At 44.5% G+C, this 14,580-nt stretch overlaps 1 protein-coding gene and 1 pseudogene across 1 annotated transcript; both read right to left on the bottom strand.

Moving 5' to 3' along the window:
- Positions 1 to 7,423: 7,423 nt before the first annotated feature.
- Positions 7,424 to 8,283, bottom strand: LOC123049734 (probable glutathione S-transferase GSTF1; annotated as a pseudogene).
- Positions 8,284 to 12,204: 3,921 nt separating this feature from the next.
- On the bottom strand, positions 12,205 to 13,207 carry LOC123049733 (mitochondrial import inner membrane translocase subunit TIM23-3-like). The gene has a single exon (XM_044472618.1). The coding sequence runs from the start codon at positions 13,114 to 13,116 to the stop codon at positions 12,529 to 12,531; it is 588 nt and encodes a 195-aa protein (XP_044328553.1). The 5' UTR covers positions 13,117 to 13,207; the 3' UTR covers positions 12,205 to 12,528.
- Positions 13,208 to 14,580: the final 1,373 nt, after the last annotated feature.

Raw genomic sequence — 14,580 nt, 5'->3', positions numbered from 1 at the left:
GAACACGATTTGACCAGGCTTCACTTAAGACTTAACACCTGCTTGCTTGCCCTGAAAACCCTCATTAGAGCAGAGCCAAAGAAGAGAACAACCAGATACTAATGACACTACCATGATTAAAAAAAAGTATATGGATGAGTGCTACTGGCCAGTCAGCAGTACTATCAGACTAGTCGACGTGGAAATTCAGAGGGGGAAAGCGATATTTGGTGAAAAATGGGAGCCATTTCAACTTTCCCAAGATTATGAAACTGGCAGCGTTCAGCCCAGTACAAACCATCACCATGATGGCCCTGGCCAGCCAGTGCGCGGTACGCTTGCGTTCGCAGTGGTGGAGAAAGAAGCTCCGCACAGGCTTCTGCTGCCGCCTCTCGATCATTCCGTATCGTGCATGCTATTGCTATTTTTTTTTTTTTGAGAAATTATTGCTATTGCTTTGTGAACTGGCCATTATAAGCTGTAAAGCTCTGGGCTTGGGTCCAGCGGCATCATGGCCTCCTGGGCTTTGACATTGAAGGGCACTGAAAAGGTGGCAACGGAGCTAGACTCCAAGAACCGGAGAAATCATGGGGTTCCAACGATGAATGAGTGGCCTTCGCAAAGGGATTCTGTTTCGTCCGTCTGTTGGCCCTCGCTAGTGGTTGGGCAATCATCACGGCACGGGTTAGCAGTATTTGTCCTTCGGAGTAGATCAATCTGAAGGAGCAAACAACCAAACTGTTTTATCGCCTCGCCGTTGCTTCTGTAATCAGACATATGTATGCGAACAAATAATGCTCAATGTGCTGAGAGTTTGCAGTGTGCATTGAACGGTACGGTCTGAATATCTGATCAGGCTTCATTCAGCTGTCATCGTGGACTTTGTTTTCTCCGGTGCAGGCTCTTGGCTCTTCTGTTTGGAGTCTCCACTTTACCAACCTGCAAACTTTGCTACACTGAAACTCATTACTGCAAAGCTGAAGCTGAAGCAAGGTACTAAGAGCATCTTCACTAGGGCCCCAAGAAGCCTCCCCAAGCCACTTTTTAGACCTCGGTGGCCCCACTCATGCCCCCAAGTGCTCGTTTTTCGCCGGTAAAAGCAAAAAACAGCGCCGGCTGTCCCATGCAACACCCAGCGCGCCGGGGGGCTCCTGGGGGGCCTAATTTCGCCGTTTTAGGCGCTGGCCCACCTGCCAGCGTCTCCCTCCTATCCCCTCACTTTCCTCACTGGCCCACCCACATGCTTCCTCCTCTCTCTCTCCCTCCACGCACACACACAAGACACGGCATGGAAGCCCTTCGCTCCCGTCCCCGCTGCCTGGCACGCCGCTCTGCTCTCGTGTCCGTCGCCGGAGGGCCACCCACGCCCAGCCGCCCGGCCACCTCAGCCTCGCCGCCCTGCGGCCCGCTTCTCCTCCGCCTCTACTTCCTGCGCGGCGGCTCCCGCAAGTGGCTCTCCAGCCTGCTCCAGACCGCCGGCTGCCCGCTCCTCCTCATGCCGCTCGGCTTCTCCTACTCCTCCCGCCGCCGGCGCGGCCCGCGCCAAGGCGACAACGCCACGGCCAGCAGCGGCGCCTTCCTCATGACGCACCGCCTCCTGGCCACGTCCGCTGTCGTCGGCCTCATGACCGGCGCCGACAACTTCCTCTACGCGTACGGCCAGGCCTACCTCCCGGTGTCCACCTCCTCCATCCTCATCTCCACGCAGCTGGCCTTCACGGCCGCCTTCGCGCTGCTGCTCGTGCGCCAGCGCTTCACGGGCTCCACGGTCAACGCGACCTCCGTCGAGACCTGCATGAGCTCGCGCGTGCGTGCCTCCGCTCTGGCTTGCGCCGTGTTAGCGCGCGCCGCTGGCTCCGGCTCGCCGTCTCTCTGTTTTTGCACCTACCTGCGCCCGGCCGGGTCTAGCTCTGCAGCGCCGTCTCCCCGCGAGCCTCCTCGGCCTCACCAGCGCCATTGCGCCGTCCTCGCCCACGAAGTGCTGCTGGTGGTGATGAGCCAACTGCTGCTGGTGGTCACGACGCTCTGCAGCTCGAGCTGCTTGCCGGTGACGGTGCGTACTGCGTCGCCAAGTATGGCCAGAAGTGGGTGCGCCCGCGTGCCGGCTCCGCCCGCTCGCCGCCTCGCCCGGCCGGCCTCGCTGCGCTGCCTGCTCCTCTCGCGCGCGCTGCCTGCTCGCCCCGGGTACGTGCGTTGGGGGGTGGGGTGGGGGCAACGACTGGATATTCTTTCACCCCCGGGCTAAAGTTCTCGCGGGCAGCCCCTCAGGAGGCGAAAAAAATGCCTCCTGAGGGGCTCAACGGCTGGAGATGCTCTAACATGAACACATACACACACCTTGACACTGGGTTGGTTTCTTGTCGCCGAGTAAAAGTAATCATGGAGAAACTAGCCGAGACGATGAGAAAACTGAGGCTTGCCGGTCGAATCGCGTCGTGCCAAATCGCTTTGCAGTTCTACAACGAAACGGCAAAACCCAGGAAGCCCGCACGCGCGCGCTGGTCGACTGGCGATGGACGGGACGGGCTGACGAGGACGAGGCCGGAAGGAGGCCGGCCGGCACGCCGTGGCTCCGTGCTGGCGGGGTCGCATCGTGCCGGCGCGTGCCTATGATGGGTCATGATCACCACTTGGACGGCGGCGCCGGTACGTTTTCGCTTCGGGTGGGGCGGTCGCCGTCGCGGTTCCAGCCTTCCGCTGCATGCGGCGCGTGCGGCGTCACCGGTGCACGTGAAGCCAGATTTGGGACGCGAGAGGCAGTCGTGCAAACAGACGTGGAGTAATTGCAAGACGTGCACCGAATTCAATTAAAAAAAATACCTCGAAAAAGAAAAATGAAAAAGTTAGGAAGTGATGAGGGATCGCGCTCTGAATCCACTGGCCTCGCTGCCGGGCCGATCAGTAAGAAGAAAGATAAATAGATCGAGTGCTGTATCAAGAAATGAGACTTAAAAAAAAAGTACGTTCGCAGGCGCTCATATACACGGATACACCCATCCCATGAACACACGCACAAACCCTGCCTCTATGAGCACCTCTAAGAAAACAGAGCCGGCATATCATCTTGAGATTGAACAAGTCACCACAGTAGCCTCGTAGCCAACGAGAATGTCTCATCCCACTAAACGTGCATTGCCGAAAATTTAAAAATAAATTTAGAAATAATACGAGCACCAGGACTTAAATTCTGATGGGCTGAGAAATACCACTGTCTTCCTAACTATCAAACCACAGGTTGGTTCGCATCAAGAATTGAGACTTGCACATCGAGCCGGAGGCTTGTGCCCTCTGTAGGTTTTTTTGGAAACATTATCTAGCTCACATCAGTTTTTTCGGCCTCTCTCTCTCTCTCTCTCTCTCTCTCTCTCTCTCTCTCTCTCTCTCTCTCTCTCAGATGGGTTGCATGAATCTTAGAGCAGGGCGCCAGGTTCTAAGAAAACAGAAAAATCTTAGAGCAGGGCGCAAAGCACGTCCATCGCAACATTCGTTCATTCTGTTTGGGTCCTCATACAAAGGGTTGAAATTAGCTTATGTGCTTCAACTTGCCATATTTTTTTATGATGGCAAGTTCAGATGCATCCCCACTGCAAATTTGCCATGATTTCTTTCTTAGGAAACAACAAAATTAGCTTAATTGCCATGTGTCCAATACAATTTTTTTAACAATTGCCATGATCATAATAGTTGCCTTGTGGAAGAGAGATGGGTCTCTCCTCCCTTGTGTCTTCTCCTTGGAAAAGGTGGCTAGTTTCTGCCTCCAGCCGACGGCGTCGTCGATCTGCCTAGTCTTCTGTGGCCTTGAGGGTCATGGGAGCGCAGTGGATCCTGGCTCTTACCTGCGGGAGGGCTCTGTTTTTGGATGTCTCTGTAAGTTTGGTCAGGGTTTGTGTCCTGCTCATGAAGGCGAGACGTCGGCGGCTCCCTAAAGATGGAATAAGGTCTCCTCGCCTAGCGCTTGTCCCGGTGGTGTGTCTAGCATTGTCGAAGGGCGTGTGGAGGTGTGTCTCCGACGGATCTCGTAGGATTGAGTTGGTGGTTGTCTTTGCTGGATCTGCTCGGATCCAGTCTACGTTCGTGTGTCTTCTGGGTGGATCCTTCCAATCTACGCTTCTCTTCATCAGCGGCGGTTGCTGTTCTGGTGCGCTGGTCTCATGGGGCCGTAGCATGACGACTTCCCAACCGTCTACCACGATAAATTTTGCCCGGCTTCGGCGAGGGAGGGGTGATGATGGCGGCTTGCCTTTGGCTCGCTTCCATGCTTGTAGTTGTCACTAGATGGTCTACGAATCTAAATATAATTTTTATTATTTTTGGTGTTTGTTGTACTGCAATGATTAAAAATAAAAAGGTCAGAATTTTCTCGCAAAATAATAATAATATTTTCCTCGTGAGCCTTTTGGTGTCCTAGACATGGCAATTTTTTGAAAATAGTTATAGCAAATCTATTATATACACTATGGCAAGTTCATTTAACATAACATGGCAATTCTTATTTTATGTGCGATCACAAATTTGGTATGTGTCCATGGCAAAATTATTGTATACACTATGACGGGTTTATTAAAGATAACATGGCAAATTTCTATTTATTTTCTTCATATATCATGCCAAAATTATTATATACACTATGGCGGGTTTATTAAAGATAACATGGCAAATTTCTATTTATTTTATTTATATATCATGGCAAAAAAATTATTTTTTGGGGGGTGGGAGGGGGCATTGTAGTGGGTGATGGACCATAGCAAATGTTCCATCATGGTTCATGGCAAGTTCTAAGATTTTTTTGTGTTTGTACACATGGCAATGTTTTGAAAATAGTTATTTGCATGAATATTTGGAAATGTCCCCATGGAAAATTGTAGATAATGTTTTTCCAACTACGATGATTACAAAATTTACCATTGTGATAAGCTAAACTTTTTCCAACAAGTTGACATGTGATCATTTACAAAATTTCAAACAATTTGTCATGTATTATATAATTAAAAGATCATTAATTACAGGGTACAACTTTTTGGCTAAGTTTCACATGATCTATGGAACATTTTGCATCAAAAGTTGCCATGGACCATGGCAAATTTTAACTATGCATGTTTTGTTGTACAAATACCAAGGCAATTTTTTCATGCATATGTTTTTTATGTATTGTACCATGGCAAATTTATTGTATACACCGTGACAAATTCATTGATCATACCAGGAATATTCTTTTTATATGTAGCATAGCAATTTCACGTTACATATATGATTTTTTTGTCATGGCAATTTCATATAGGTGGCATTTTCCTATTGAGATGGCAATTCTATTATCTGTTTTTTATATTTACATCGATGCAATTTATTTCGTTATGTCTAAATTAAGCACATTTTGGCGCTTTCTGTACCGTATTTTTTTTATGTTTCTTTGATGGCATTTTTTATTTAGAAAAAGCGGTTAATTGGACCTAGCTCGTTTTGTCTCGCGCTGCTTTATTTTTAGGCCAGAGGTTAGGCGAACCATCGCTTGTAGCGAACGATCAAAGGTATCTAGATGGTACCCCTAAAAAAAAGGTATCTAGATGGTTCGCTCGATCAGAATTAGCTATTTAACGCATTCTACATCAAACAGTTGGGGCGTCGCACAGGAGAATGGCACCAGTGAGCACAATGGGCCATCCCACTATTGCGGAACGCAGATGTGTCGTATAGGTTCGAAGTCAGTTTTTTTTTCGTTTTTTTTGCGGTTGACTTTTTTTTTGTTTCTTTTTTCTGTTATTTTTACTAGTTTTTCGGTTTCCTTTTTCTGTTTTGTACCTTTTTAATAAATTAAGAAATGATCATAATACCAAAATTTTGTTCATGTTTTTCATATTTTGTTTGCATCCTTAAGAATAATGTTCAGAATTTATTATATTTTTTAATTCTTTTCATTTTTTAAAAACTTCTCATGTTTAATTTTTTTTGAAATTTCAAAATTTGTTTATAATTTTCAGTAAATATTAAAAAATTCAAATAAATTTTATTAATTTCAAATTTGTTAACATTTTCAGATATTCTTCATTTTCCAAAATGTTCTCACTTTTAAAAAAAATCACGTTTTCATAAAATTTTCACAATTTTCAATAAATGTTGTAAAATTTAAAAAATGATGGTAAGTCCAAAATTTTATTCAGGTATTAAAAAAATGTTTGAGATTTCAAAATTTGTTAAGAATTTTGAAACAATAACACTCGTTTTCAAATTTCGTATACAATAATTTGAATCGCCTGCAACAATAAAGCACTACAATATATTTACGAGCTACAGTACTACAATCTGCAACATTGTGAGCTAGCTACAGTAATCACGAGCTAGAATACTGGTACATCTCTCTCTCTCTCTCTCTCTCTCTCTCTCTCTCTGTGAGAAATGGTACATCTCTCATGATCTGAAATCAATCAATGCAGCGTTGCATTAGTAGGCTTGCGTTCCAATGGACCGACCCAGTTGGCTGCCCTGTGCATCCTGGTGCTATACGACACACAATTCGTCATGTAGGATGTCTCCGGTCGATCCTCCATCCCGTAGGGAACAAATCGTTCGCTCGGGTAACTCCCCAGTAAACATCCGCCAGGTACTCGTCCCGTAGGGAACAAAGTTTTCTACGGTAATCACGAGCTAGAATACTGGTACATCCCGTAGGGAACAAAGTTCTTTCTCTACTTTTTTAAAGAGAAAATTATGTTTTTGGTCCTTTAAGTTTTCTAAAAGTATAAATTTAGTCACTTAAGAATTTTTGGACGACATTTGGTCTCTCAAGTCTCAAAATCGAAGACATTTGGTCCAAAACAAAAAAATGTGAATAAAACAGTTGACGTCTCACTAGTTTTCTCTCTGCTTCTCCCCCCTCTCTCTCATACCTATGTCAAATGGCGCCAAGTCCACGGCCGACGCGCCCTGCTTAATTAACCCCCAACCTCCCCTACACCTTTCACCGTCGGCACAAACAGGCCCTGCACCGCCACCGTCACTCCTGGCACAGACTGGGTGCTAGTTGTGTGTGCTTGGTGCAGGCGAGCTTGCGTGGCTGCTTCCGACGTGCGCGTGTGTGTGTGTGTGTGTGCTTGGTGCAGGCGAGCTTGCGTGGCTGCTTCCGACGCGCGCGCGCGTGTGTGTGTGAGAGAGAGAGAGAGAAAGAGGGGGAGGGAGAAGCAAAGAGAAAACCAGTGACAAGTCAGCATTTGTTTTTAACATTTCTAGTTTTGGATCAAATGCCTTTGATTATGAGACTTGAGGGGCCAAATGACCCCACAAATTCTGAAGGGACCGTCTGTATACTTTAGGAACTTGGAGGGACCAGAAACATACATTGCTCTTTTTAAAATCTTACTATCACGCAACCTTTATTACTCAATCATGGTTACATCATCGACCAACGTTTTTTTTACATGAATATGAAAATGGAGTCTCAGAATCAGGGGGATTAGACCCTCTTCTGCATGTCGGCGCTGATCTTCTTCACGGAAGGCCTCAACAGGAGCTTTTCCCACCACGCTTTCACGGAAGGGAACGAGTCGAACACGGACGCATACGGAGTTTCCATGAAGCGGAACGTGAAGGGGAAATGGTTGAGGTCCGCGACGCTAATGAAGCTTCCCGCCAGGTACTCATGCTTCGACAGACGGCCTTCGTAGATCTCAAGCACCTCCTTCAGCTTCTCCACGCTCTCGTCCACGACCTTCTGGTTCGTCGGTATGCCGTAGGCCGTGGGGTACACGATGCACTCGTAGACGATAGGCGCGACTGCTTTGCTGTACTGGTGCGCCTCGACCTCGCCCAGACGTCCGCCGTAGCCGCTTCTTCCGGGTTGCTTTCTCTCAGCATGTCGACTTCGCCCGTCCTGTATTTGCGGAGAATGTATTTGGCGATGGCACGGGACTCTGTGGATGTAGAAAAAGAAACAAGGGATTACGTTCGATCGTCACATGTAAACATGATACTACAAAGGTTAATGAGATTGAATTGTTGTTACACGGCAAGTAAGGTTTACCAAAGAGCACGAGGTCTCCATCTTGAAAAGCTGGGATTTCACCAAATGGCTGCAAGAATGCACAAACATAGGCCAATCGACAAGATTAGTCGAAAAGCTTCCAAAAATTCTACTGGTATATGAAATCAAAACATGCGCCTTACGTTTCGGGCGAGGTGCTCGGGTTTCTTGTGTTCCTTGGCCAGGAAGTCGATGTTGACAACCTCGTAGTCCGCACCGACCTCCTCCAGGCACACCAGCACGCGGGCCACGTTCGTGAACGCGGCCGACCCGAACACCTTCACCGGCGCCATTTTTGAGTTGCCTGTGTGTTGAGGTGTGCAATGGCAGCAGCATCCTTCCTTTTTATAGATGGCATATCTAGGAGGAGGCGTGTATCTTCCAGCACAAAGTCAAAGTGGAGCTTTTCTGATTAATTCCTCACTAGTTAGTCTTTGTTATTCTTCTCTGTACCAGAATCAATACTCGGTCTTCAGCAGACACCAATCCCCATTTCTCTAGTGAATCACGTATGTTGTCTTTCCAACTACCGGTTAACCCTTTGAGTACATTTTTCTTTCTTTCTTCCGTTTGGTGCAACTGTATGAAATTTGACAAACTATACTGATGCATTCTTGTGTCGTCACCTGTGACCTGTGAGGCGCTTGGAGAACGAGATCGTTTGTGGTGCAATCAGGATTCCCGGTGCCCAAGATCTTACAGATTTTAGATACAACTAGCATAAGCGGATAGCATAATTTGTGCAGCTAGCTGTTGTTTATGTACGTTGTTCATATTATTGTTATAAATTTACATCATTATAATTTGGATCAACGAAAAATTCAGGTGTACATGTTTCTCTCTCTTAAATTAATCTACTACATCCTTTGATCTCCAGAAAATAGGCTGTGCATCGTACATCCCAAACTTTTTTTTTGGCGAGAGGACAAATGGTACTAATAAGCTGTGTAATAATTTTCCTTTTTTTTAGCAAACTCAGCTATGCATCATACAATCAGTAAGCACATCCTAAACTATCTTTTTGGCAAGACAACAAGCACAATGTTGGATCCAAAATTACGTTGTTGGAAGGAAAGCCTTGACATACAATTAGCACCACGTGAACAAAAGGGCAACAACTGAAATGCTAGTCTTTTGTACACTGGACCAAAAGAAGTTAGATTTACACCAGATTTTCAGATGGCAATGCATGTTCTGATGAGATTTGAAAGGGCGCCGAAGGTTCGGAAGGCAATTGCAAGTAGACATCACTTGTTCTCCTGTATTGCCCAGAAAGCCAGAGCATAGAAAATCTAACACCAAACAGTAGCTTACAAGAATCGCAGCCGAAATTGAAATAACACATTATAACAGAAATCTATCAGGCCTTATTACTGTTCGTTTGAACAAAATGAGTTGGGGAGGGTGCAAGACGATTAACAATGTCTACTTCTGTCATGAGAAAATCAAGCCTAATGTATGCATCCAGAACTATTGAACTTCAACTTTCAACGATCAAACTGACTGGGGCCAGGGGATATCAGTAACTCAACGCTTTGAAGAATTTGTAACATTCCATTGAAAAGAATAAAGAGTAAAGTGCATTTTATGTCCCTCAACTTATCATGACGCGTGTCCTTCGTCCCTGAACTTTTTTTCAGTGCAATCTTTGTCCCTCAACTTATGCCGGGTAGATTTAGTCCCTCATAGCGGTATTCCTTGGTCAAACCCGGTTTAGCTCGTGGTCAAAGGGGTATTGGAACATAGGCTTTGCTCCGGTGAGGATTTCCAACAAACGGCGGCACCATCTTTGCTGCCAAGCGTATGCTCATGCTTAGGCAAGCCTTGCACACCCTCTAGACCATAGCTTGGTCACCAGCGACCTATGTCAAGTTCCAATACCGCTTTGACCATCAGCTAAACCGGGTTTGACCAAGGAATAGACTAAATATACCAGGTATTGAGAATTAAAGGATGAAGGTTGCACCCAAAAAAGTTGAGGGACGAAAACACACTTCGCGATAAGTTGAGGAACGAAAAGTGCACTTTACTGAAAGATAAAAGTTCTTGCTCTACTTTAGCATTCAGATACCCAGCAAAAAAAAGTATTCAACTAGTATATCATATTAACATGTCCATTGCTGTACAATTATCAAAATGACACCAATAATGCAAACTCTATATTCTTGCTCCGACCAGAACTTGATTGCCCTGGTGCCAAATCAAGGATTTTTGGTTTGGTATCATTGCTATGAACAGTTCACGTTCAGACAACTTACCCACACAGCAAGGAATAACATCACATATCTCACTTACAAAGTTATAAAAAGCAATAAAGAACAGAGAGCTTCTGCTTTATATACTAAATAGCCACACTAAAGTCGCGCTATTCGTCACCCTGGGTGAGGAATAGTTATTCTTCACCCCCTCTCTATTTTGACATCAATGCACCGTATTTTTACGTTTTGTAAATTTTGTCTTATTTCATACATAAAAAAAGAACGTAAAAAAATATGTACTCGCCGTAAAAAATATTTTATGTTACATAAAATTACAAATGTAAAAACATATTGTAAAACATACATAAAATGTGATTTTTCTGACCTTATAACTTTTTTTAGACCAAATTTTACATATTGAATTAATGTGCATGTAACTATTTATATTCTAAACGTAATTTATTTAGGAAGTGATCGTAAGATTACCTCGGGTGAAGAATAACTTATTCTGCATCCTGGGTGATGAATAGTAACACTATATAATCAAACACTTTTGAGTAGCCACCAAAACGCAGCATAATTGAAGTCACTAAGCGCTAGGGCAAATACATGTTATGCATCACATACCACACATCCTACTGCGCCAAACCATAGCCGAAATTTTATCAGGACTAATCATTATTTGATTAAACAAAATGAGTTGGGGAGGACGTGAGATAATTAATAATGTCACTTCTGCCTTGAGAAAACCAAGCCTAACGTCAGCATCCAGAACTATAGAACTTGGAACTTCTAACAATCTAACTAACAAGGACCGGTAGATATCACAAACTCAAGTGCAGAATTTGTTACATTCCCTTGAAAAGTTAAAGTTGTTACTTTAATTTAGTATTCAGACATCATATCCAACTATCATATTAACATGTCATTGCTGCAAAATTATCAAAGCCTGGTGCCAAAATTTTGAGATGATCACTTGTGCCAAAATCAAGAGTAACCAAAATTATCAAAGCAGCATAATTTGGTTTGGTATCATGGCTACTACCATTTTATTTCTAGGAAACTTAAACATCACATATCATTACTTTGAAAAGCAATACAGAACAGAGTCCTTTGGACAAAAAAAATGCTGCTAATAGCCACACTAAACAAACACTTTCAGTAGTAACCAAAAGATGCAGAATATTTGAAGACACTAAATGGCAGGGGCACATTATGCATCCATATACCACAATCGCAGTAACCATAATATATATGGCAATATAGTACTCCCTCCGTAAAGAAATATAAAAGCGTTTAGATCACTACTTTATAGTGACCTAAACGCTCTTATGTTCTTTACAGAGGGAGTATCACCATAACAACCTTGACCTTGAGTCTGAAGCTCCAAACAAGAGGCAACAACTTATAGTCATTCTTAATACATCTTACTAATGAGCTAATATCCAAATCTTGCAGCAATTCAGTATGTCTTGCCTTGACCATTGATGGCATTATGCAACCAGCGCCTAGGTAAGAGTAAAACTGGATATAACAGTTGATATTACAGGTTATCCATACAAAGGGAAGCAACATGAGGATCAACTTCAACGCAAACAACACTGAATATTCTGTTACTTGCAGAAACAATATAGCTAGGCAGATACACACCAATCGATCACTTCCAGTAGCAACCAAAATGCATCATACGAAGAAACCAAACAAAGAACAACCTTTCTGAAGCTCCAAACAAGAGGCAGCAACTCATAGTCATTCTTAATACATCTTACTAAGACCTAATATCCAAATCTTGCAGCAATTCAGTATGTCTTGCCTTGGACATTGATGGCATAATGCAACTGGCGCCTAGGCAAGAGTAAAACTGGATACAACAGTTGATATTTGGACAGGTTATCCACACAAAGAAGAGCAACATGAGGATCAAATTCAATGCAAACAACACTGAACATACAGTTACTTGCAAAAACAATACAGCCAGGCAGATACACTTCCATTAGGACCCAAAATGCATCATACGAACAAACCAAACATAGATCATGACATAATTTTGCATCACATATCTCACATTGAAGTAATCCATAGTCTAAATAGCAACATAGCATCGCCAATCATCATAACAGGCATGATTCTGAAGATTCAGACAAAAGGCAATAACTTCTAAGCATTTCCATGTTGAGCTAATTCGACAGATCGCACTCCAGTGCTCTACCCATCACCAACAAAGCTTGTTAATATTGATAACACTCATATATATAACCACTATAAGATCTTCACCTGAAATACCACTACTGCTAACTCCACCAACCCAGTAGATCGAAACTTACTAACGAGTGCTCCGATTTAGAAGGGCGGGGTACGGTCGTTTCTCTTGAACACCTGGTTCCCTGCGACGGCGGCAGCAGCCATGAGGCCCCCGACTGCGGCACCAACGATGGCGGATCGCGGGCCCGAAGGTGCACGGTAGAGCATGCCGGTTCCAAACCCTGCGGCGATGATGTTGCGCCAGTCGTCAGCGTCGCGAAGATTGCCCACGGCGCACTCGGTCCCCGCGAAGAGCAGCCCGATCAAGGCGACATGGTTGCCGTACCTCCGTCCCACGGAGCCGCAGTGGTTGAGCACGCGGCTGGTGCGCAGCTTGAACGACTCGCCGCGCTCCGCCTCCGCCACCGCGCGCTTGAACCCCGTGGCGGCCCCCGCCGCGGCACCGGCGAGGTACCCACAGCCGGGGTATAGCGTGAGGTTTCTGCCCCAGGTGCGGTTCTCCTCCGGGAAGAGGACCTCCGGCGAGGTCGGCAGATCGTAGATCGCTTGGTACGAGGGGAGGTTGAGGCCCTCAGGCTGGTACGGGGTGTAGGTGCGCCGGGATACGACGGGTGCGCTATGCGGTAGGCGCTCGCCGTACTGGGACTGCTCGGCGGCGTCGGCCATGGCGGCGAGCGACGGCGGGTGCTGGGGTTTAGGGCCTAGGTTCGGAGGCGGCAGTCTTCCCGTGCTGTAGGGGTGGAAGGAATCTCCTATGCTCCGCATAAATCACGCTGGGGTGTGACTTTGTGGGCTGGCCCAAGCGTTTTTCTTTCTGTTTCTGGCTCGTTCTTCTCTGTTCTTTTCTCTACCGCTCTTAATCTTTTTCCTGCTTTACTTTCCTTAATTTTAGTTTTTACTAATTCTCTAAAAACATTATAAAAAATAACATTCTCATGAATACTATTAAATTTTTTAAATATTTTTATCTAAATTTAAGAACAATTTTTAGAATTATGAATTTTTTAATACATGGAATGCTTAAAAAATCATATATTTTTAGATTTTTTTGAAAAAACTAAATTCATGACCATTTTAAGAATCTTTAGAACCGTTGTTCATTTTGTTCGAATCGAGCAGCTAACCTGGTTTTCATCATGGAGTGAACAACAAAAGTTTTTTCTACTCCAGGTCATAATGTGCGAGGCGGTTTTCCAATGGAGCGAACGAGCCACGTGGAGCAAAATGGGCTGGTCAAACACGGGGGAAATTCTATGGATAAATAAAACATAGAATAGGAGCTGCCGGGGCCAAACACGACAAGAACAAGAGAGAGGCGCATAAATACTATATATGCCACTTCTAGCGACCAATAGCGAACACCACTCACATTGTTCATCATGGGAAGTGATACGTCTCCGTCGTATCTATATTTTTTATTGTTTCATGCAAATATTATACAACTTTCACATATTTTTGGCAACTTTTTATATGATTTATTGGACTAACCTATTGGTCCAGTGCCAGTTACTGTTTTCTGCATGTTTTTTGTATCGCGGAAAATCCATATCAAACTAAGTCCAAATGCAATAAAATTTTACAGAGAATTATTTTAGAATATATGTGATTTTTGGGAGTTGGAATCATCGCAAACGGAGGCCCACACAGCCCACAAGACACCAGGGCACGCTAGAGGCCCCTGGCGCGTGGTGGTGGGTTGTGCTTGAAGGAAATATGCCCTAGAGGCAATAATAAAGTTGTTATTTATATTTCCTTATATCATGATAAATGTTTATTATTCATGCTAGAATTGTATTAACCGGAAACTTAGTATATGTGTGAATACATAGACAAAATAGAGTGTCCCTAGTATGCCTCTACTTGACTAGCTCATTAATCAGAGATGGTTAAGTTTCCTGACCATAGACATGTGTTGTCATTTGATGAACGGGATCACATATTTAGAGAATGATGTGAAGGACAAGATCATCCGTTAGCTTAGCATAATGATCGTTTAGTTTTATTGCTATTGCTTTCTTCATGACTTATATATATTTCTCTGACTATGAGATTATGCAACTCCCGAATACCGGAGGAACACTTTGTGTGCTATCAAACGTCACAACGTAACTGGGTGATTATAAAGATTCT

Source organism: Triticum aestivum, chromosome 2D (assembly GCF_018294505.1).
Source record: "Triticum aestivum cultivar Chinese Spring chromosome 2D, IWGSC CS RefSeq v2.1, whole genome shotgun sequence".
NCBI lineage: Eukaryota > Viridiplantae > Streptophyta > Magnoliopsida > Poales > Poaceae > Triticum > Triticum aestivum.
This window is presented reverse-complemented; position numbering and strand designations above follow the sequence as displayed.

What these genes read in the sequence shown, in the direction of transcription:
- LOC123049733 (XM_044472618.1), bottom strand. Translation starts at nt 13,116, where the DNA reads ATGGCCGACGCCGCCGAGCAGTCCCAGTACGGCGAGCGCCTACCGCAT.